The sequence below is a fragment of the Stomoxys calcitrans genome, chromosome 1 (assembly GCF_963082655.1).
Source record: "Stomoxys calcitrans chromosome 1, idStoCalc2.1, whole genome shotgun sequence".
Taxonomy (NCBI): Eukaryota; Metazoa; Arthropoda; class Insecta; order Diptera; family Muscidae; genus Stomoxys; species Stomoxys calcitrans.
In genome coordinates this window covers 182313617-182337364 of record NC_081552.1, presented here as the reverse complement: position 1 = coordinate 182337364, position 23748 = coordinate 182313617, and the positions used below count along the sequence as shown (strand labels likewise).

The 23748-nt window shown below is 40.4% G+C and overlaps 1 protein-coding gene across 4 annotated transcripts in view; it reads right to left on the bottom strand.

The window, feature by feature from the left end:
- LOC106090443 (peroxidasin) overlaps window positions 1-23748 on the bottom strand; it is a 420275-nt gene that overhangs the window by 46590 nt on the left and 349937 nt on the right. For all 4 annotated transcript variants that reach the window (XM_059360685.1, XM_059360686.1, XM_059360687.1 and 1 more), the window contains exons 8-9: window positions 22156-22331; window positions 21749-21930 (exon numbers count right to left, since the gene is read on the bottom strand). In XM_059360685.1, the coding sequence (XP_059216668.1) occupies window positions 21749-21930; window positions 22156-22331 (358 nt within the window). The remainder of the gene's footprint in view (window positions 1-21748; window positions 21931-22155; window positions 22332-23748) is intronic.

The window sequence follows — 23748 nt, the reverse complement described above, 5'->3', positions numbered from 1 at the left end:
CTCTTTGACACCATGTCTGAAATCCCACGTGATCTGTCAAATACTAATGCATGAAAATCCTAACCTCAAAAAAATCACCCTTTATATATACCACAGGATGGGGGACATATTAATTTGTATTGTATTGTATATGTATTTTATTATGATAAAACCCATACAAAAGACAGTGTCTTATATAAAGCATGGGTTAGTAAATTGATAAATACAAGAGTTCAACAAGTTTTCATTTAAATGTTACGATAATTGGTACAAAATATTTAACAATTTAAGCAAAGTTACTGATACAATATTTAAGCAAAAAAAAAGGTTAAAACAATTTTTAAAAAAAGAAAAAAAAGAAACTTTAAAGAAAATTTAACAATTTAATCAAAGTTACTGATAAAATAAATTAATAAATAATTATAAAAAAACAAAAACAAATAATTAATTAAAATGATTATAAAGCAAAGATTTGAACTGTCGTTCATTACTTATAATCTGAATACTATTGGGAAGATTATTCCAGAGACGTATAGCATTAACAAAGAACTGTTGTTCAGATACACGATATTGATGACGTATTTGTATTACTTGTTTACCTCTTGTAGAGTTGGCAAAACGCAAAACAGAAGCCAGATATGACGGTTCATTGGTATAAATTATCTTGTGGATCATTTGCAACGAGCGTATCTTAAGGAACGAGTTACTTGTCTGGCAAAGTCATATACCCGGTCTATCTAACGACATCGTTAAAGGCCACGTGCAATTTATTCCTATGAGTTACATCACAACCGTAAAAAAGCTCGCAAGAGGTTTTCATTTTGTCATTCCGTTTTCAACATAGAGAAATATGAATTTTCGATTCTACAAAGTATATATACTCTGGATCGTCATAAAATTTTAAGACAAATTAACGACATGTCAGCATTAATCACGCTGCAGTCTTTAAAAATGGATGCGTTCGGCTGAAATTTGACTCAGAGCATTCATTTTGTAGTCTAGATAGAACCATACTTGCATTTAGCTCCCACAAAAGGAGCATTTATTACCCAAATACGCTGAAATTCAGTACATACAAGTTATAAGGTAGCCATGTATTCTGAAATTTGCAAACATTGAGTTGTGTAAGATACTTCTACATTCTACTTCTACAATCTTGTTGCGATTTAGGTACTTGAGACCCAACTTGACTGCTTGGAGTTTTAACTGTCAGTCGGTGACCAACTTTGACACCAACCACATTTAAACCTACGACTGTCTACTTAGGGCCACTAAAGATAACACGTATGGAGAAGAAGAAGTTATGACTTCTAACGCACAGTAGGAGAAAAAACTAAATTTAATTCTGCCCGAGTTTTTTTAGAAAATTTGCAGTGGAGGCTACAAATATTGTTAGGTGAAAAAATTTTTTGCACGGGTTCAGAAGACATATGGAGTAAAAAAACATATATTCAATTAGGGGATCTGCGCTTTGGAAATTTTTAAAAAAAAATTGCCTATTTTGAAGCGCATATATCACTCACATAAAAAGCATCTACAACATGTCTTCTTCGCTAGCAAAAGAGAACAAAGTAAAAAGGCGTTAAGTTCGGCCGGGCCCAACTTTGGATACCCACTACCTCTGGTATATATGTAAACCACTTGTCGTCATAATCCGGCGAAAATGCATAATTTATGCCCCCATAGCAGCTATAACGAAATAGGGTCCGATTTGGACCAAATTTGATTGTTCAATTTGAAGAACACAATATTGGTCTTTTTGGTAGCCATATCTGAATATAGACTGATCGGAACCATATACGACAAGGATGTCGAAAAGCCTATCATAAGTCACTGTGTCAAATATCAACGAAATTGGATTATAAATGTACCTCGGTCTATATGGTCTATATGGCAGATATATCCAAACCTGGATTGATTAGGGCCAAATTACAAAAATATATCGAGGGGTCTAACTTAACTCACTGTCCCAAATTTTGCAAAATCAGTGAATAAATGCGCATTTTATGGGCCCAAGACCTTAAATCGAGTGATCGGTCTATATGGCAGCTATATCCAAATCTGGACCGATTCGGGCCAAATTAAAGAAGGATATCGACTGGTCTAACACAACTCACTGTCCCAAATTTTGGCAAAGTCGGACAATAAATGCGCCTTTAATTCGAGTGATCGGTCTATATGGCAGCTATACCTAAATTTGGACCGATCTGGGCCAAATTGAAGAGTAATGTCGACCGGCCTAACACAACTCACTGTCCCAAATTTTAGCAAAATCGGACAATAAATGCGCTTTTGTGGGTCCAAGACCTTAAATCGAGAAATCGGTAAATATGGAAGCTATATCCAAATCTGAACCGATCTGGACCAAATTGAAGAAGTATATCGAAGGGATATCACTGCCCCAAATTTCATTTTCAAAATTGGATAATAAATGTGGCTTTTATAGGCCTTAGACCCTAAGTCGGCGGATCGGTATAAAGGGGGACTATATCAAGATATAGTCCGATATAGCCCATCTTCAAACTTAACTTGCTTATGGTTAAAAAAAAGCGTGATTTCAGCAGACAGACGAACGGACATGGCTAGATCGTCTTAGATTTTTACGCTGATCAAAAAAATTAAGGTATTTAAGCAGGTTTTTTTCAATAAAGGCTAATCAATGAAAATAATTTTTTTGGACCAAAAAAATTTTAAAAATTAACCTTTTTACATTTTTTGCCTTCCAAACTGAATAACTTTTGACTGAATAATCAGATGTGGACAGTTCTTGCATTGAAGTCGTTGTAAATTTTGTCACAAATCCAAATCATGCATAACAGGTAAAAAGGCATTAAGTACGGCCGGGCTGAACTTTGGATACCCACCACCTCAGGTATATATGTAAACCCCCTTTCGTCACAATGCGGTGAAAATTAGATAGATAACCTAAGCACCCAAATTCGGCACGGGCATTAAGTGGTCTAATTAATATAAGTCACTGTTCAATTTTGTAGAACAAAATATTGGTCTTTTTTGCAGCTATATCCAAATATAAACCGATCAGAACCATATGAGACGCAGATGTCGAAAAGCCTAACATAAGTCACTGCGTCTAATTTCAACGAATTTGGACAATAAATGCGCTTTTGATACTGCCAAGACTTTAAATCGAGAGATCGTTCTATATGGCACCTATAACCAAATCTATCCTATATATCCTGTATCCTATCATCCTATTTTATTATAAGATCGTTCTATATGACAGCTATATCTATATAGTCTGATCTGACTCATATTTGGGTCGGATGTCGGGAGGCCTACAACAACCCACTATTCCCCCTTATCGGGAGATTGGTCTATATGGAAGCTATATCGAAATATAGTCCGATCTTAACCGTATTAAGGTCGGATATCGGCAGGCTTAAAATAACTCACTGTTTCAAATTTCAGCGAAATCGGATAAAAAATAAAGCATTTATGGGCATTAGACCCTTTATCGGCAGATCAGTCTGTATAGCAGCTATATCCAAATATGGTCCGATTTGGCCCGTTCAAGAAATTAACCAGCGTGCATTAAAAGGATGTATATGTATCTGTGCTGTCGATTTGTGAAGGCTGTGGAGTGATTACAACAGACGGATGGACAGACAGGCAGACACACGGACATAGTTAAATCGTCTTAGAATTTTACGACGATCTGAAATATATATACTTTAAATGGTCGGAAATTAATATTTCGATGTGTTGCAAACGGAATGACTAAATGAATTCACCCCCTATTATACGGTGGTGGGTAAAAAATTAAAAATTGAAGCACAAATGCTTTCGGAAATTGGAAAATACGAAGCCAATCTCGGCCAAAACTTCAACAAATAAAAATTGTAACTTATCCACGAAACCAGTGGAGATGTTGTATACCTCAAGTAGACTTTCTTGTAGGGATCCAGCAACCTAAAATTTTGAAAAGGTCTTTAAAGGTCTGCCAAAAGGCGCCCGGACAACCTAGGGCCTTGAAAATTTTCACAAGATCCCCCTAACACCTCAGTTTTCAAATTTCAAAGAGATATCTCCACCGGTTCTCACACGGCATATATTTTACTAGTTTTTTTTTCGATTTTCTCCCACTGTGCGATGTTGAAAGAGGTTTAAACCCAACATCGAACGGGAAAGAGCGACAGTTTCGGCCGAAAATTGGCCTATTGACAAATGCAAACATGCCCGTGGTGGCTATATGAACGAAGTCGAGTTCCATCCATAATAAGGTTTTTGAAATATCTCAAATAGTTTGATTTCCTTTAAAAATAAGTAAAATCGCGCTAAATTCGGTCGGACCGAATTTTTGGAACCCACCATCATGGATTCTGCTTAAAATTTATACCAACTAAACTTAGTAATTTTATTCTACATACCAAACTTCTGACAAACCTGCAAAAATTAAAGCTTCTAGGAACCGAACAAGGATAATCGAGAGACCGGTTTATATGGGAGCTATATCAAGTTATAGACTGATTTAGACTGCACTTGGCACAGTTGTTGGAAGTCGTCACAGAACACCATGCATGCAGAATGTTAGCCAAATCGTACAAAAATCGTTTTCTAATCTCGTTTAAACTCCTTACTGCAACAGTTCGGAAATATGTCCGGTTTGGAGTATGGCCCTAAAAACTATGATTATTTAGTTCCACTCTTTTTAAGACCCTAATTGTCTTGGTGAAAAACGTCCTATTTGGGGGTTGCTTTGGTGGTGAGACGTCCGCTGGTTAGTTGGCCCCTAATGATGGTATCAGATACGTGGCCTACTCATACCTTTAACATGCCCGTGGTGGCTATATGAACGAAGTCGAGTTCCATCCATAATAAGGTTTTTGAAATATCTCAAATAGTTTGATTTCCTTTAAAAATAAGTAAAACCGCGCTAAATTCGGTCGGACCGAATTTTTGGAACCCACCATCATGGATTCTGCTTAAAATTTATACCAACTAAACTTAGTAATTTTATTCTACATACCAAACTTCTGACAAACCTGCAAAAATTAAAGCTTCTAGGAACCGAACAAGGATAATCGAGAGACCGGTTTATATGGGAGCTATATCAAGTTATAGACTGATTTAGACTGCACTTGGCACAGTTGTTGGAAGTCGTCACAGAACACCATGCATGCAGAATGTTAGCCAAATCGTACAAAAATTGCGGCTAGTAAGGGCTCAAGAAGTAAAACCGGGAGATCGGTTTATATGGAAGCTACTAGCTGACCCGGGCCCGCTCCGCTGCGCCTTCTTTTACTTTATATGGAACAAAAGTTTCCTTGGAATATTTATTTTCGACAATTAATGATCATTTAGTGAAATACCATGCAAACTTGACTTACAGTTTAACAATATAAGTGCCTTTATCTGAATTCCACATTATATTTATTGGTCTACGAATTTAAGTTTGGATGTAAGGTGTACTCCATTCTTAAAATACTTAATTTCAGCCCGATATTCTCATGATGTCTGATTTAGTGGTGTTTTCGGGGGAGAGGTGATCCCTCAGATACTTGGCCCTGAAAAAATATCAGCATCGTGCTCTTCTTTCAAATACCATTTATTTAAACCCCATATTGCCATTGGCTTAGGATTAGTTTACAGGATGAGGCGTCCCCCAAACACATGGCCCCAAAATAGGTTATCAAATTCGTTTTCTTATCTCAAATACCTTTCATATGAGCCACATATTGCCATGGTCGAAAATTTTGTTTTCCTTTGGGGGTGTTTTGGAAAAGGGGTGATGCCCTAAATACATGGTCCTACATTTGGATATCAAATTCTTAATTTTCTCCCAAATACCTTTACTTAAGCCCCATATTGCGATGGGCACTAAAAAATTGCTGTTTGTGGGGTATTTTGGGAAAGGGGTAGACTCCAGAAAATTGGTCTCAAAAATGGGTATCAATTCTTGTTCTACCCCCCAGTTCCTTTCATTTAAGCTCTACATGCTCTACATTGACATGGTCGGTAAATATGCCCGATTTTGGGATGTTTTGGGGATTGGGGTGGTCCCCCAAACACTAAGCCCGGAAAATATATCAGCAACGTGCTCTATTCTCATATATCTATATATCATTTATTTGAACCCCATAGTGCCATTGCCCTCAAAATTGAATATCAAATTCGTTTTCTAATCTCGTTTAAACTCCTTACTGCAACAGTTCGGAAATATGTCCGGTTTGGAGTATGGCCCTAAAAACTATGATTATTTAGTTCCACTCTTTTTAAGACCCAAATTGTCTTGGTGAGCAAAAACGTCCTATTTGGGGGTTGCTTTGGTGGTGAGACGTCCGCTGGTTAGTTGGCCCCTAATGTTGGTATCAGATACGAGGCCTACTCCAACATATCTTTAATTTGGGCCCCATATTTCCATAGTCGGCAAACATGACCGGCTTGGGGGGTGTTTTGGGGGATGGGAAACCACTCAGTAAATTGGCCTTGAAAAATATATATCGGATTCGTGTTCTACTCTAAAAGCCCTCTTATTTGAGCCTCATGTTGCAATAGTTAGCAAATACTTCCTATTTGGGTGGTGTGCTTTACTTTCAGATTCGTGCTTTACTCCCAAAAACCTTTCATTTTATCCCCATATTGCTATGGTCGTAAATTTGTCCCCTTTGGGGGATGTTTTTGGGGTGAGGCGGCCTCCCAAACACTTGGTTCCATATTTGGATATCAGATTCTAATTGTACACTCAAATACCTTTTATTTAAGCCCCATATTGCCATGGTCATTAAATTAGTACTGTTTGGGGAAGGCTTGCACCCCCAGAATTATGGTCCCACATTTGGATATCAGATTCGTATTCTACTCGCAAATACCTTTCATTTGAGTCCCATATTGTCATGGTCGTTAAATATGTCCGATTTAGGGGTGTTTTGGGGCTTGGGGTGGTCCCCCTAGCACTTGGTCTGACAATTGGATATCAGATACGTTTTCTTATCCTAAATACCTTTCATTTGAGTCCCATATTGTCGGGATTGGTCTAAATATATGTTTGGTGGGTTTCAGGGTGGGGCAGCTCCCCTAGGTACCCCATCCGCAAATTGGATACCAAATTTTTATTTTTAGGGTACTATATGAGAGCACACAAAATTTCGCTTAAATCGCACCACCCATCTCCGAGATCTGGCGTTTCTGAAAATTAGGGTAAGGGGGAGGGTCCGCCCCCCTTCAGATATCAAAAAATTTAGTACCCTATTTTCACCACGACGTTATTATGCACCATCTGTGAAAATTTCAAGAAAATCGGTTCAGCCGTTTCTGAGTCTATAAGGAACACACAAACATACAAACAAACAAACACAAATTGATTTTTATATATAAGATATATAGAAGCTATATCAGGTTATCGACAAATTTGAACCGTACTTGACACAGTTATTGGAAGATATAAGAGAACACTATGTGCAAAACTTTAGCCAAATCGGATAAAAATTTTGGCTTCCAGGGGCTCAAGAACTTAAAACGGGAGGTCGATTTATATCAGAGCTATATCAGGTTATAGACCGATTTGAAACGTTATTAGCACAGTTGATGGAAGGCATAACGGAACACCACATGCAAAATTTCAGCAAAATCGGAAGAAATTTGTTGCTTCCAGGGCAACATATAACAGCCATATACAAATACTGAGAGCTTTACCTAAATATTGTCAAATATCCACCATCTCTACCAATTTTCAGCGAAATCGGTTAAAAAATGCGCCTTTGTAGGCCAAGACCTTAAATCGGGAGAGCCCCAAAATCCAAATAAAGCCCGATCTATACCCACATGTAGTCCGATCTTTATTATACCGGGTCACGAAGAAGACGAAGTTGGGCCAATTTGACGCACTAAGTTTCCTCAATAGAACAATTTCGATATCTGACAAGACAAGGCCCGAGAATAAATCGGGAGATCGGAGTTCTGGGGGGGCCTGAATCCGAGGATATTCCACTGACTCTACAGGAGCGTGATTAGACCAATACTTACCTATGTCTCAGTAGTTTAGTGGACTGGGATGGATAAAAAGTGCAACTTGAGGATAATACAATAGGTTCAGAGAACATGTTCTCTTGGCACTAGGCCTCTGGAGATTATCCGACCCATAGACTTACAGATTAAGTGCAATGCAGCCACTACGGGTATGAGAGAAAGGCGATGGGAGAATGGATTGAGAATAGGAGCAGCTCATACCATCGCGGTATAATCGAGGCGACGATAGGAAACCTGGATGGAATGAACGAGGTTTCCGATCTGATACCTGGAAGCATGTAGTGGTTATTGACATTTGTCTTAAATCTCTGGATGTCAAAGTGGGTGGGAAAACATTAGCTGGAAATAAGAATTCGCTCTATGATGCATTGTGCGGTCCGCTGGCCAATCAATTACAAATGGGTGTGAGTTCCTGGAATGTCTAGTATCCCTGACAAACATCCTTAGGTTAGGTTAGGTTGAAAAGAGGGTCAGATATTAATCCGCCCCATGTCACTATGGACATACACCTAAGCCAGTAATCGGCTTGTTGTGCGCTCTAAAACAATTAAGTAACCTCTAAAAAGAAAATTTTAAGTTAGGAATTCCATGCTACTTACAAAATCCTTAATTGTTTTCAATACCACTCCCCTAAGTTGGTTCATGTCTGGTATTGTGTCTCCACAAACATCCTTGCATCAGGAATAAGAAGACGAATATCAAACGAACACACACCATTAAAGTACCGATAGAACAGCGCCATACAACCCACATTGCGACGAATTTTAAACGAGGCAATGGAGTTGGATACCCTACTGTTCCCAATCAACGCCATCGCTCTCCTCTGTACACGGTCCACGGATGATTTTGAAGCTCCAGCCCATACATGTGAGTTGTACTCCATTTTCGGCCTTATGAAAGTGGTGAACATGTTAAGAATATCAGACGAAGTGAACAAATTCTTACATCGTTTAAAGAAGCCTAAATGCTTGAATGATTCTTTCGACACTTCAAATGCATGTTTAGCCAAACGGACATTACTTTGTATTTTCATGCCCAGAACATCAAGAGCTTCTGATTGCTCAACATCTATGCCTTTAATATACAAAGATGATCGTAATGGGTCAGCGAATCGTTTGTGTGACAAAAAGTAGCACTGAGCTTTTCGTGCATTTAAATCTACTCGATTCATTCGACACCACTCAGAAATGGCCAGCAAATCCTGGCAGAGTGTATCATCCATAACCCATCTCTTGTCCTCAATCTATCGAAGACTCTGCCCATGGTCGAATGAGTACGAATGACAGAGATTACTGTCATCCGCAATTAAGAAGAAGAGAAGGAGAAAGAACAGACACTTGCGGTCAATTTATGCTCATTGGATGAGCACCCATCTATAACGACTGGAATAGTGCGATCTCTGAGAAAGCTCGAAATAAATAGAACGAAACCATAATCGAACTGAACACCAAATGCGACAATCGTATTTCCAATATCCAGAGCCACAACCTTACTCTAACCAAACTGGTGGATTGAGTGACTCCAACGTTCCGACAGAAATGCCATGGGGCCGCTCGTAGAGCGATTTCTGGGGAACCCATACTGTTGGTCGGCGGAAGGCCATTACACTCTAAATACCTCACAAGATGGTGATTAATCATGCTCTCCATAACCTTGCAGAGAGCGGAGCATATAGCAATTGACCGATAATTCGCAGAGTTGTTTGCCTCACCCTTCCTGGGTAATGGCAGAACGTTCGCAACCTACCAACGCGCCGGGAAAACTCCCGCACGGTAGGCAAGATTGAAAAGGTTGCGCAATGGACGAACACGTGTAGAAGAACACCTGCGCAAGACAAGTTTTGATATGCCATCCCGGCCCGGGGGTTTATTTACGTCTAGGTTCTCAAGAACCCGATTTCGAAAAATTATTTGGGGCATGACGACAGATATATTTTTGATTGAGGGGAGTGGTTGATTGCTATCCGGCAGGGAAGAGTTCCCTGCATATATATGAGCCCACAGGTTAGCCTTAGCCCGGGTCAGTGAACGTTTGATCATCCATAATAAGAGTTGGAATGGATGAAGGTACCCTTTACCCTTTTCACGAACGACCATAAGCTCTTACTTCTTCGTGTAGAAGCAAGAACCTTAGTACGCAGACGCTGTTCGTAAAGAAATTTTTCGCGCCTAAGCACATTGGCACACGAAGATCTTGCCTGCTTGCGCAGCAGTTCAGTATTGGCATTTTTATCCAAGCGCCAGTTCCTTAATGCCACCTCTTTCGATCTGACAGCATCTCTGCATGTCTGGTTAAAACAACTTTTGTCGTCCGATTTAGCTGTTATAGTCTAAACTGAAATAAATGTCCTCATTCCATTTAAAATTATCTTCTCAATCATTTCAACAGTAGCATTTATATCGTCATCTAGAAAACATAGTTTCCAATTAAAATGCTGAAAGAAGCCATTTAGCTCAGCTTAACGTGCTTTTTCGTATAAAAATATTGACCGCTTCGGGACTGGGGAGGAAGCAGAATACGAAAAAGATGCTGAAACAATGCAGTGATTGGAGTTACCAAGAGGTGCAAGAATATTAACTTCCTACTTTTCAGGGTGTGAGGTTAAAAAAAAGTCAAGAGTATTATGTTGATGTCCTTGGACACATGCGATATGTGTCGGTTCGTTCACTAGTTGCGCCAAACCATTATGCGCAGCGAAAAGCTCAACGTATTGGCCCTCAGGAGTCATATGGTAGGGAGGGAGGGTTAGTTGTCGAATTACAGGACTCTTGTTCAATAATTCGACAAGTATCATCTAGATTTTGGTTTTAATTTACCGAAATTAATTTTTAGTCAGCTATTTTTGATATAATTTTTGATATTTTTTAATATGTTAAACGTTATTTTAGTCTCATTTTCTTTACTGTTTTTAATAATCTTTTTAACTTTAGTTCTAACGCACACTTTTCTGGACGGACACTATGATGGCGGCTAATTGCATCGGTGAGATTATCAGTGATGGCTCATTTTTAAGACAATTTTGCTCTAATCGGAACCTCTTGAACATAGGCTTTTTTAATGCACAATCTTTGAAACCTTCCCGTTACTCTTCAATATTTGACGAGATAAATAATTTACTAAGCAGTGGTTATCTTAGCATTATAGGTGTAGCCGAGACATGGCTTAAGCCTTATGTACCTACTAAGGCTGTTAGCATTTCCGGATATAAATTTTTTAGAGCTGATCGGAGTGGAATGCGCGAAGGGGGTGTCGGTATGTATGTTTCAAAAGATCTTAATGCAAAAGTTCTCTTGTCATCGTCTGAACCTAGGAATTGTGAAGCCTTGTTTTTAAGAATCAATTCTGGAATGGATGAGTTAATTGTGGGAACTGTATATTTGCCGAATGGAGATTTAGATGCTTTAGAAAATGTGATTTCTGATATCGTTGATAGATACTCGAATGTAATAATTTTAGGAGACTTTAACTGTGATATTTTAGATTCTAGAAAGTATTTACGTCTTAAACTATCTTTAACTCGCTGCAATCTTTCCGTCCTCCACAACAACATTCCTGCGCACTTCGACTTAGTTCGAAACTCTCTATCTCTTATTGATTACACTCTTGTAAGTTGCACCGCCTCCGTGATTCAGAGCAGCCAATTCAACTTTCCCGCACTTAATTCTAAACATGCATTCATGCTTTTGCAATATCGACTGCCTACCAGCAGTAATACTTTTTTCAAATCTTTTCGTGATTACAGCTCTGTCAATATAGAATGTTTGGTAAACGGTATATTGCTTACTGACTTTTCGTCAATTTACTGTACTACTGGTACGAACTTACAGCTATCAGTTTTAAATGAAAAACTCTATATTTGGTTCAACAGGCATGTTCCTGAGAAAACGAAAATAATTAGATATGGCAAACCAGAATGATACAATAATAATGATGTGCGGTTAGCTATCCTTAACAGGGATTTGGCATATCGCGCTTCTATTGAAGAACCCTCTGCCAGAAATGACTTGCGGCATAAGAGATACAAGGCTATGGCTCGTAATACTATAAGAAGGGTTAAACGCTCATATGGTACTCGTTTTTTTGCTGGTTCCACAGATTCGAGAGAATTGTGGTCTAAAATACGCTCTACCGGCAGTCTTGATTCAGTTATATGTGATAGCAATTGTGATATAGATCCTAGTTTATTGAATAATTATTTTACTTCTTCTACTTCTAACTTCGTACCTGATTTTAGCCAAATAAATAGTTCTTACTCTAATAGCCGTAACAACACCCTTAACTTTAGAAATATATATCCGGACGAATTACAATGTGCAATATTTAGAATTAAGTCGAATGCTTTGGGAACCGATGGTATACCTATTCGATTTATTAAGTTAATCTTACCTTATATTCAGCAGCATATACTACATTTTTTTAATACTATCCTAATGATGAATGTCTTTCCTGTTGCATGGAAACTAGCTAGAGTTACTCCCCTACGGAAAAAAGACACTACCGGTCAAAGTTGTTCTGATTATCGTCCAATCTCCATTCTTCCAGCATTATCGAAGGCATTTGAAATAATAATAAGGGATTAACTTGGTGATCATCTTAATCGATTTTCATTGATTGACCCTTGTCAATCGGGTTTTAGAAAACACCACAGTACCACATCTCTTATGGTCAAACTTACTGATGAGATCAGGCGTGCTGTTGATAAAGGCAATCCCTGTATTCTTGCCGCACTTGACCTCAGCAAAGCTTTTGATTCTGTTGACCATAACACTCTTTTTTTAAAACTCTTTAACAATTTCAATTTGTCGCATACCTCTTATAGACTTCTTATGTCATTTTTGTCAAATCGCTCGCAGTATGTAGTCTGCAATGATCGTGTTTCTAATGTTAATTCTATTTCTACTGGTGTACCCCAAGGTTCTGTCTTGGGACCTGTTTTGTTTATGCTCTATGTTAATGACGTTCGTTCTTATGTACAACATGTGGACTTAGCAATATATGCCGATGATTTTCAGTTCTTAAGTACAGCTGACTCCGGTACGTTAGAAAGTTGCATCTCGAACCTTGATGAAGATATTGGACGAGTTTGTCAATGGGCTCGGTCAAATAACTTAACAATTAACATTGGTAAAACAAAATGCGTGGTATTCAATAGCTCACGTCATCACTACTCTCCTCAAAATATTATTGTTCAAAACAATGTTGTCACATCGACTGATACTATGACCTCATTGGGCTTTGTAATTGATTCGGATATTGTATTCTCTTTGCACATTGCACAAATCTGCTCCAAATTAAACTTTATACTTAAAAAGCTCTACAATTTGAATGTTATTTTACCCACACAAATAAAATATATGCTGGCTCATTCGTTGCTGATGCCTCATATATTGTATGGTGCTGAGGTATATTTCGGCTCCTGCTTAGGCTCCAGAAGTGTTTCCACAGCATACTACGGTTTGTTTACGGTCGTCGTTGTAGACGAGACTATGAATACTTTGCGAAACATTTACTTGGATGTTCTTTTGAGCACTTTCTCAATATTTGATGCCTCTGCTTCTTCTTCAATATCCTTAAGTACCGTGAACCCAGTTACCTTCTTCCTTACTTTCAATTCTTGCATTCGACCCGGAACTCTCAAATTCGTATTGAAAGTTTCAATCATGTTGGACATTGAAATCCCCAGCGGCAACGATTTTACTGCCCAGGAAATCCTCCAAAATGTATGTAATGGAATCAGAAAGGGCGTCAAAGTTGTTCATGGAAGTCTCCCTTTCTGAGCCTCCCTTCTATATAGAAACCCGAAGTGCAACATTACCAGGAACTAAAACTTCACATAATCCTTACTCCCTTTTCTGTAAAGTCGGTATCTACCGAATCACGCAAAGCGGGAATTCCCTGCATCTTTGAAGATACCTGATTCATGACGAGTCCAGCATTTCTTAGTAGGTCCGCAACAGACTAGAGCAGAAGTTGGAGGTTCTGTTCTCACAAGGCAGAGTGCATTGGATCTTGACGTGTCAACAAAGCAAGAGATGTCTATCAAAGAGCTTACTCTTAACTACGGATGTTCGTAAGCAGGAGCGAGTCCAAACTAACACAGAGGGAGATTGGACTAATCAGATTCAAATAGAGAGCAGTATTTCGACACGTAAGGAAAAACGCTGACGTCGAAAAGAAATCGGAGCTCCTTCTTGCATTTTTACTTAATGCATTTTGTTTGTTCATTTTATATAAACAACATTGTTCTTTTATGGTGTTAAAAAGGCTCTTAATTCCCCCTCTGTTTATAATATCAAATTAAATCCAATTACCTGTCAAAGCTTTGCTCCGTTGCTTTAAACTATTCATAAAGTCATTGTGGACTCAGAAATGTTCGCTTTTTGTTGCTTAAAGTTTTATGCACTTTTCTTGTGCCGAGTCATATCATTTTGCTGACCGCTTTCTCGGATGTTGGGAGAGCGAAGTATTTAAATTTCATTTAATATGCAAAGTGAGATATTTTTACATTCTTTCTTTACACAATTAATTATGAAAGTTTATGCAGTTTGTGCGAGTCACTCCTCCTCTTTTGCTTTTTGGTCGCCTCCTACGTAAAATACTCTAAGCATAAGCATTCTATGCGAGTTTGTTGTTCCTGTTTAGTTATTTGCATTTGAAGGAACACTGGCAAAGGCAAAAGGAAAACTTGAAGACTAGTTTCATGATGCAAATCATGAATGTCCTAAAGCATGTAATTAAAATAATATTAAAATTTTCTATGCCAAAAACAAAAACAAAAAAAAAATTAATGGATTGTTAGCAACATTTTTCACACCCTGCACCATTAGTGTGCTGCACCCAGAAGGAGAAGCGAAAAAGACCCACTGTGGAAACATCGACTTTCATTTAGTCCTCTGTTGTTTGTTAGTATAGATATTGCAGTGATTTAAAAAAGTGAGCATTATTGTGTTGACGTGACCATTTACAATTCCACAACAACAAACATTTTTTGTATGGCTTCCATATCGGCCTTGGACTTTTCTTCTCCATCCATCAGTGTATAAACTGTTACTTCCCTATAAAGATTTTGGATACAGTCTTGGAAATATTTTGAGAGACAGTTACTGTAAAAACTGTGAGAATAACAAAGAAGGGGACACTAACAAGCAGTCTTTTGTGAAGATTTTATATCAAGTTTAAAATACCCAGAATAGCATTTTAAGTTCTCATTTCTATGGAGAATTTAACAGAAGGAGGTTACCATAGGCAAAATTTTAAACCTGGACTGCGAAGTCGACCGGAGTCGAGTTTTTAAGGACGGAGTCAAAGTCGGAGTCGCCCGAGTCCGGCTTAGTACTCCGACCTGGGGACGGAGTCGAGTGCTAGACTCAACAGCCCTATTTTAAACGAATGAAGAACTGGAACACTTTGCTACCTACATATAGTTGTTATATCACTCGGTGGACGGATTGCATTCTATGAGGTATGACAATCAACTCGGACATGGGAGAAACGACGTGGTAACGATCCTACCCAAGTTCAGCCGACGATCAGCGAGATCAAGGATAGACTACTGAGACGACTGTCGAGATAGACTACAACACATAGATTGAGGACTAACAGAAGGAGACCACGGAAAGGTCACTGAGAAGACTATATTCAAGAAATGGTTTCCAATGGAGACGTAGACAAAAACATATCTTAGCCTCCGGGATCCTCAGTGTAGACCCCCAGGACCACTTTGTCCTCTTTGATCCATTCGTATAGCATGAACATCCAGTACCATAGAACCGTCAGTTCGAGACCTTGCCGCAGTAGTGTCTCGCAGTCGACCTCAAGTGTGGTTTCAGGTTACTGATTCGAAACCTCCTTGGTTACATTTAGATTTCCTATCGACGCCTTAAGTCTCCGTAATGAATAAGACCGACACGTTACTTTGAATGGGAATTTTTACCGTTCAATGATAACAGAATATTTTTGGCCCCAATTGCAAGATATGGACTTGACTTCCAACAAGACGGTGCCACAAGCCACACAGCGAATGTTACAATCAATTTATTGAAAACCAAGTCTGGAGAACGTGTTATCTCACGAAATGGTCCAGTCGATTGGCCGCCTCCGTCGTGCGATTTGACACCGTAAGACTATTTCCTGTGGGGCTACGTCAAGTCTGTGGTCTATGCCAATAAGCCAGCAACGACTGATGAACTTCGTACGAATATCGAATGTGAAACATGCAGCAGTATCGGCCGATTTATGCTTGAAAACCGCCAAAAATTGGGTTCAGCGTCTGGACAGCGTCGTCTGCGTGCTCGTGTTGGCCATGCAAAAGAAATCGAGTTCCATAAATAATGGCACAACCGTTTTTGTTTTATTTCAAAAAACTTTTGTAGCGCTCTTATTAAAAAACCCGATACTGCAGAAAGCCTTACTACGGCGAAGTGTGCTACCGAAAGTGGTTATGGCGTAAATCCGTCTAAGACAGAAGTAGTTCTTTTCAGCAGGAGATACAAGTTGCCTACAGTGGCACCTGTCTCCTTGGAAGGAAAGAATGTTCCATTTGCTGAAAGCGCAAAATAGTTGGGTGTTTTCCTGGATAGGAAATTGCAAGGATCTCCACTAGATACACACTACAGTGATATTTTACTTTGGAACCATCCGCATAGATGTGTATGTAACTTCTATGTTGTAGTTCCAATCGGTCCTATTAGTTATAGTGATACTGTACTTTTTCTCAAAAAGCGGCTCAGGCCAAGTGTACTGTCTGGAACATCAGGCATTGTATCAACGATAACAAAGTGTACGTAGCCACCGCAAGAGCGAAGAGAAAGCTACCTTAACCTTGCAGCAGTAATCTAACCAGAACGTCCAGAGGCATTAGGTGTAGCATTAAATTCAGTGCATCAGATGGTGTTGTCCTCAGTGTGGCTGTGTGACATAAACAAATCATTCTATGAATCCAACTGAGTATTGAACAAAAGGGGGACTTTTGAAGCGCCGTCCACCAGAACTACAACGTATAGCATTATAGGTCTGACAACTGCAGTATATACCGCGCGGTCTAAACCTCCAACTTTTGCAGCTGGCTCTCTTGCAGATGTATAGGGCAAGAGTTGCCTTTCTTGCCCATTCCAAAATGTTGGATTTGAAGTTCCACTTCCTGTCCAGCAAACCACCTAGGTATTTTGCGCTTTCTGTAAATGGAACATTCTCTCTTCCCAAGGAGACAGGTGCCACTGTAGGCAACTTGTATCTCCTGCTGAAGAGAACCATTTCTGTCTTGCACAGATTTATACCAAGACCACTTTTGGTAGCCAATTTCGATGTTGCACGTAGAGCTTCCTGAAGTATATCTTAGAGTATTGGGAAACTTTTCCCTAACCGCAATATAGTGACGTCATAAGCATACCGACCGCCATAAGCGACCGCTTTTACACCTTTTTCTTCCATGGACAATAATATATTGTTAATGGCTATATTCCAAAGAAACGGAGAGAGAGAGTACACCTCATTGAGGAGTTCCTCTGCTGACCCATCTTTTTAGACCCACAGATCCCAAGCCTGCCGTAATGCATCCTTTAGTAAGTAAGTTATTATAAACTTTCTTATGGTAGAGTTGATGCCTAGAAACTCTAACACCTTCATGATTGACGCCGGTTTTACATCATTGAAAGCACCTTCAATGTCAAGAAATGCTAACATTGTAAATTCCTTGACAGCGAGAGAACCCTCTATGTAGCCGACTAGGTCATGAAGGGCTGTTTCTGTGGACTTTCCTTTACTATATGCATGCTGCTGCCGAGACCAGCGATCTCCAGGGATCTTGCCCTAGACTAATAGGACGAAAACCTTTCGCCTTCGTATGGTAAGGAATGAATATGACCTTTGTGTCCCTCCATCCCACGATATATAAAACACGTTGATATAAGCAAGGTATATCTTCTCAGCCAAGGAACCAGTCTATCAGACGTAGCCTATAATTCAAATGGCGATACATTATCAGGGCCTGGGGACTTAAAGGAGTCGAAACTTCTTATCGCCCAAAGGATTTTCGGCTCAGACACAATTTCCCTAATGGTCTCCGACGAATGCATACCAGTAACAACCTCTTCTGGCGCCACTTTGTCCGTTGGGGAATTTCCCGGGAAATTTGTATCAACGAGTAGTTCTAGTGTTTCCTCATTAGACATTGTCGATACATGAATATACGTAATAGGTGTAGAGGGCAGAATCTTCCTTAGCCTAGAGCCCTCAGATGTAACCTTAACGAAGTTGCAGAATTTCGCCTCGCCCTTAAATATTCTCAACTCAGCCTTATAGATGTCCCAATCATGTGGTGCACTTGTAGAAGAGTTTTCTGCAGTCCTTCCTTAGACCAATCAGCTCTGGGGTCCACCGTGGCGGTTGCTGTTTGCCCCTTGGGGTGGCACTAGGACATGCTGACACAAGCGAGTCATTCAGGGCTTTTGTGATCCGCTTGACCATTATCCACATCCTCCGCCCAATTCGTCTTTCTTCTGTTTAGCCGAGGGACCACTTCTGCAGTATTTCTTCAAAGACTGAAATTAATATAACGATGATCAGAGCAGCTGCGGTCATCCAACACTTCCCAGTCGCAAATTCTTCCGATACGATGGTAATACCTAGTACCTCCTGTCTGTTCCTGGTAATAAAGGTCGGTTTATCCTTTTATTACAAATCGCTAGATTGCAACTTTTAATATATTCGATAAGCAGCTCACCCCTTTCGTTGACATCCGAACTTCCCCATATTTGGTGATGTGCATTAGCATCACTTTCTACAATGAGGCTCTTCTTCCCTATAGAAGAGGCTTCAACCAGCGACTTAAGGTTTGAAGGCGTCATATCTGAATCGTGTGCCATATATAGGGAAGCCAGCCAGTAATGAGACTTATTTATTTCAAGCCTGTCTACTACTGAATCTTCAGTGCTTAGCGACGGAAGAAGAAAAACATTTAGACTACTCTTTGCAAGAATAGTAGCTCTGCAAGAATAATAGCCCTACCATTAGGAGGATCTTTAGTGCCGCCGAAGCGGCCTTAAAAAGGTGAAGATTTATCTGTACAAACCGGACCATAGTCAGGATTTAGAACTTCCGCCACTATTGTGTTAGCCTCGTCTTCTGATTCCACCAGGAGTTCACCCTCACAATATTTGTTAGATCTTGTCATGATGAGCTTCCTTACGCATTCAGGGAAAGCTGTGGAACCACTCTTCCTCAGGACACTGGACCCTTGCGGTGTGGACGAATTCTCCTTGAGCTCCGTGCTTCCCCGCTGGCACACACATTGAGCCCAGTTCAACCGGACGACCCACCCCCATAGGCTTGTCGCCTCCTGTCTCGATTGTGGCAGAGGGATTTTCAGTCTCTTGCAATCCGCTAGACTTTAGCGATGTGGCCGATAGTTCCAGTGTTCAGCAACAACTGCTGAGTCGTCTCCTGATTCCCCAACCCCACCGCTTCAATAGACCTTTAGTTTCAACTTGTTGAATCCGTAGGATACAACCCCTTAAGACTTGTTGAGGTCTGCGAGACAGCCGAAGTTGAGCACGAATACGTCATGTCTCCGGTCACCATCAGCCTTATCCAATCTACGAATCATCCAGTAAGTCGTTGAAAGATTGGGATTACATTCCTTCTTGACAAAATCTAGTGCTGCGCCTGGCCAGATCTTACCAATGTTTTTTAGCACACATCGATACATTTCAATTGAGCGTTGATCCCCGAAGGCAATTAGTCTGTATCGGCCCCGATACCAGCCTGCATCATCACAAACTGGAGGAAACCCAGGAAATTCTGCAAAGACATCGGAGTATACAGATGACAGTCCATTGACTATCCCACTCCAATTATTCCTAGGTATGCAGCCTTGATTTTCTCCCTTGTCGATAACTGCCATTACCAAACTATCCCTAGCGACATTAGCAAAGGTTCTTGGACCAATCTTACTATTGTTCGCCCTTGTCCTTTTAGGCAAGGGATGCTCTCCAGGTGATCGCAGCCTATTGGCTGACTGCGGTGCAGTTTCTGAAACTAGACGTGTAGTCTTTAGGGTAGCCTTTGCAGCGAATTCCCGAGCCTCTCTCAATAAACCAGAGAGCGATGCGTCTTCTATTATTCCAACCTCTTAAAGAGCGTGTTGGGTTGCCGGGGAAGAGCGATGGCCTAGGCAAATTATAGGCATGCGAAGAAAAAATAGGTTCGGTTTTTTCCTTTAGACTCAAACCAGGTGTCTTCGTCAAAAGCCCATGCTGTTGGCTAGTAGAGCCTGGAGCAGCCGCCCCACCAGTCGAAGTTTCAGTAGCAGGCATGCTACGGCCTGATACCACCACCGCAGCTGTTAGGTCTTTCTCCATTCTAAGCCTACTCTCAGGCTCTAGATCTGCCACTGGATATGGATACCTCTATCGCAGCTATTCTTGAGTGACTTAAATTTTTCTTCCAAAAATAATGACCTATTACGAGTTACAGGAAAATTATTGCGGAGTGAAATAACAAAATGTCCGCTCTACGCAACGGTTTAAACGAGATAAATCTAGAATTTGTGCCGAAATTTATCCCAATCCGCCCTGCTTCTGTTTATCCGAGAGACCACTTCCGCAGTATTTCTTCAAAGGCTGAAACTAATATAACGAGGATCGGAGCAGCTGTGGTAAACCAACAGTTCCCAGTCGCATATTCTTGCGCTAATATCATCCGATACAAAGGTAATATTAAGTACCTCCTGCCTGTTCCTGGTAATAAAGGTCGGTTTATCCCCTTCCTACTATGAGGCTCCTCTTCCCTGCAGAAGCGCTTCAACTAGCAACTTACGGTTTGAAGGCGGCATCTCTGAATCTTGTGCCATATGTAGGGAAGCCAGCCAGTAATGAGACTTATTTATTTCAAGGCTGGCTACTACTGAATCTTAAAAAAAAAAACATTTAGACTACTCTTTGCAAGAATAAAAGCTCTGTGTCTCCCATTACCCGTACCCTTGAGTAGTTTAAATACCGGAATCCTTAGTCCACGAACCATTCCTCCACACACCCACAGTTTCTGGATAAGAACCACGTCAAATATCCCTCCCATCGGGAGGGCCTTTAGTGCCGCTGAAGCGGCATTACAATGGTGGAGATTTATCTGCAGAAACCGGACCATAGTCAGGATTCAGAACTTCCACCACAATTGCGTTAGACTTGTCTTTTGATTCCGTCAGCAGTTCATCCTTACAAGATTCGTTAGTTCTTGACGAGCTTTCATACGCATCCAGGCGCAGGTGAGAAGTCGGTTTATAACCAACAGCAATACTTATCCATTATCCTTTGTTTGCCTATAGAAAGACACCGGGCAAAGAACTTGACATATGTGATCGATGGTGGAGAGTTTATAAGATTCGACCCAGCCGAACTTAGCACGCTTTTACTTGTTCATGTTAAGATTTTGTTATGCAGGTATATTTTTTGCAGAGTCCATTGATGTACATTTTTTCCCTCCAAGTTAACACAGTTTCAGTTCGCTTTTATTTGTTATCCTTGAACATAGAATAGTTCAGAAAACAAGTCTAGGTTTTTGTTGTTTGAAAAGGCCTTTGAAATTGAAATATTCTCATTTCCTTGGTATAGAGTCAACAAAGCATATCAGCAGCTTTGGATCAGGATAGCAACCAGAAGCTAACGTTTTACACACTTGTTATTCACAAAGCACACATCGTGTGAAAGGGGCAACATATCATAGAATGCATTGAAAAAGAAATAGATACATCATCCCCGCTTCACTTTACACCTATTGACTATCGACTTACCTTATGGTAACAAATGCCGATGCTGTTGACCGGCCAAAATCATTTTTCACCGAGCATTCATAGCGTCCCCCATCGAATATGGTTACGTTGCGCACAAACAAACTGCCCGTGCCACTGATTTCGTATTTGTTTGATGTTTGAACATTCGGATCAATAATCCGTCCATCTCTACGCCATGTTATCTGCAAAGAACACAAAAATGAATTAAAAAAACAAAATGGAGTTAAGAGAAAAACAAAAAGAACAATTTTTCATATAAATAGATGTCATCGACAAAAAGAGGTTAGAGAATCTCCTGGTGCACCTTCAGGCCCTGTTAATTAAAATTTTGAAGTGCCATAAGGAGAAAAAGGCTACAGTTACAGTTGGTGCGCCGCTTCTCTATGAATAAAACAAACGGCACTCACCTGTATCCCATCGGTCTCCTCTGTCTTGCAGGGCAACTCAATGCTGGTGCCACTCAATGCATCCAGATTGAAAGGTTCAATCAGCAGACGTGGAGCACTGCGTACCCGTTCCACTCTGATGGTGGCTGATAAATTTGTGCGGCCATTATCATTCTCTGCAATGCAGGTGTAGACGCCTGTTGCAAAAAAAAAAAAAAACAAACAAAATTAATATGTAAAATTTCATAAAAATCCAATCGTTTGCCTCAGTTGGGGGAATTTTGGCAGGAAATTGGATTTAAAATGCACATTTAATGTTTATTTTTGGTATTATTTCAGTCAATGTTTATATATTCAATAATAATTATCCTCGTTTGATTCCATTTTCCAATGCTTAATTTATTTGTATTATTTTCATTGCAGGTTTGCTCAAGGCTAATTAGTATTCTGTGCCGTTGGTGAGGTTATGGAAAGCAGGGTTTTCCAATAGGGACTCGACAACAATTTTTTTTTTAAATAAAACCAAACCATTTCAGATATTTTAAAATCTTTATTATGGGCTCGTGCATATGACCACTGCGGACACGTTAGTTAATACTTTTCCCCTTATTTTCCATGACTCGGCCACTCATTTCATTCGAAACGGTCGCTATTTCCCGTTCAAGGTAGGCTCTGAGCTCTGCCAACGTCGTCGGCTTGTTGCCATAGTCCAATGACTTGACGCAGCTCCATAGAAAAAAGTCTAGATCGAGGCTGCCAATGGACTGAACCATTTCTTGAGATAACACTCGCATCCAACTCACTCTTCAATCCCATGGCAGCCGGTTGTACGCACCGGATTGACCTGATGGAATCCTTCATCGGCAAGTGCTGCCGCCACTGTGCACGTGTTCGTCCTTTTTTCGTCATGGGAGAGGCACATCCCGGAATGATTTCTCCTCACGCTTCTGGTCCGTGGCGGGATTGAAAAGAACCCCGAACCCTGTCTCTGTTCGGTTTGCCAGAACCGCCTACATCATAGAGCAGATTGAAGGCTCCACGTTTTGCATGGTGAATGGGATGCCCCCATTGGGATTACGAAGAAGTGCAGCAGCTCGTCATACATTTCCATTGCATCTCCTTATCTTCTGAGTGTCGTATCCTGGCAAACCGTCATCTTTTTGGGGTCAGACCACTTCCCCATAGTTCTCACCATCGACCGACCACCCGACTTCATAACCTCTGAAGAAGAAGAAGGCCGGTTGAGCTGGCTTCAGAGAGTACATTAATTGCCTCTTCCATGAACAGCCATCATAACTTACCGTGGGCGAAGTTACGAATGTCATCCGTGGCGCCAAATCATCCAAGGTGTTGGGCCCCGACGGAAACCTTACGCTGATGCTGAAGAATCTGGATTTACCTGTGGTTGAGTACCCTACAACTGTTCTCAACTGGTTCTTGAACACTCTTAAGTTCCCGATTTCTGGAAAATGGGGGAAGTGAGACCGCTACTGAAGCCTGGAAAGGACCCGAGTTTGGTGGAGTCGTACAGATTGATCTTCCTTCTCTCACCAGTAGCAAAGACGCTTGAGGCATTACTCCTCTCGAGCCTCGTAGGAGTATTTCCATTCGCCG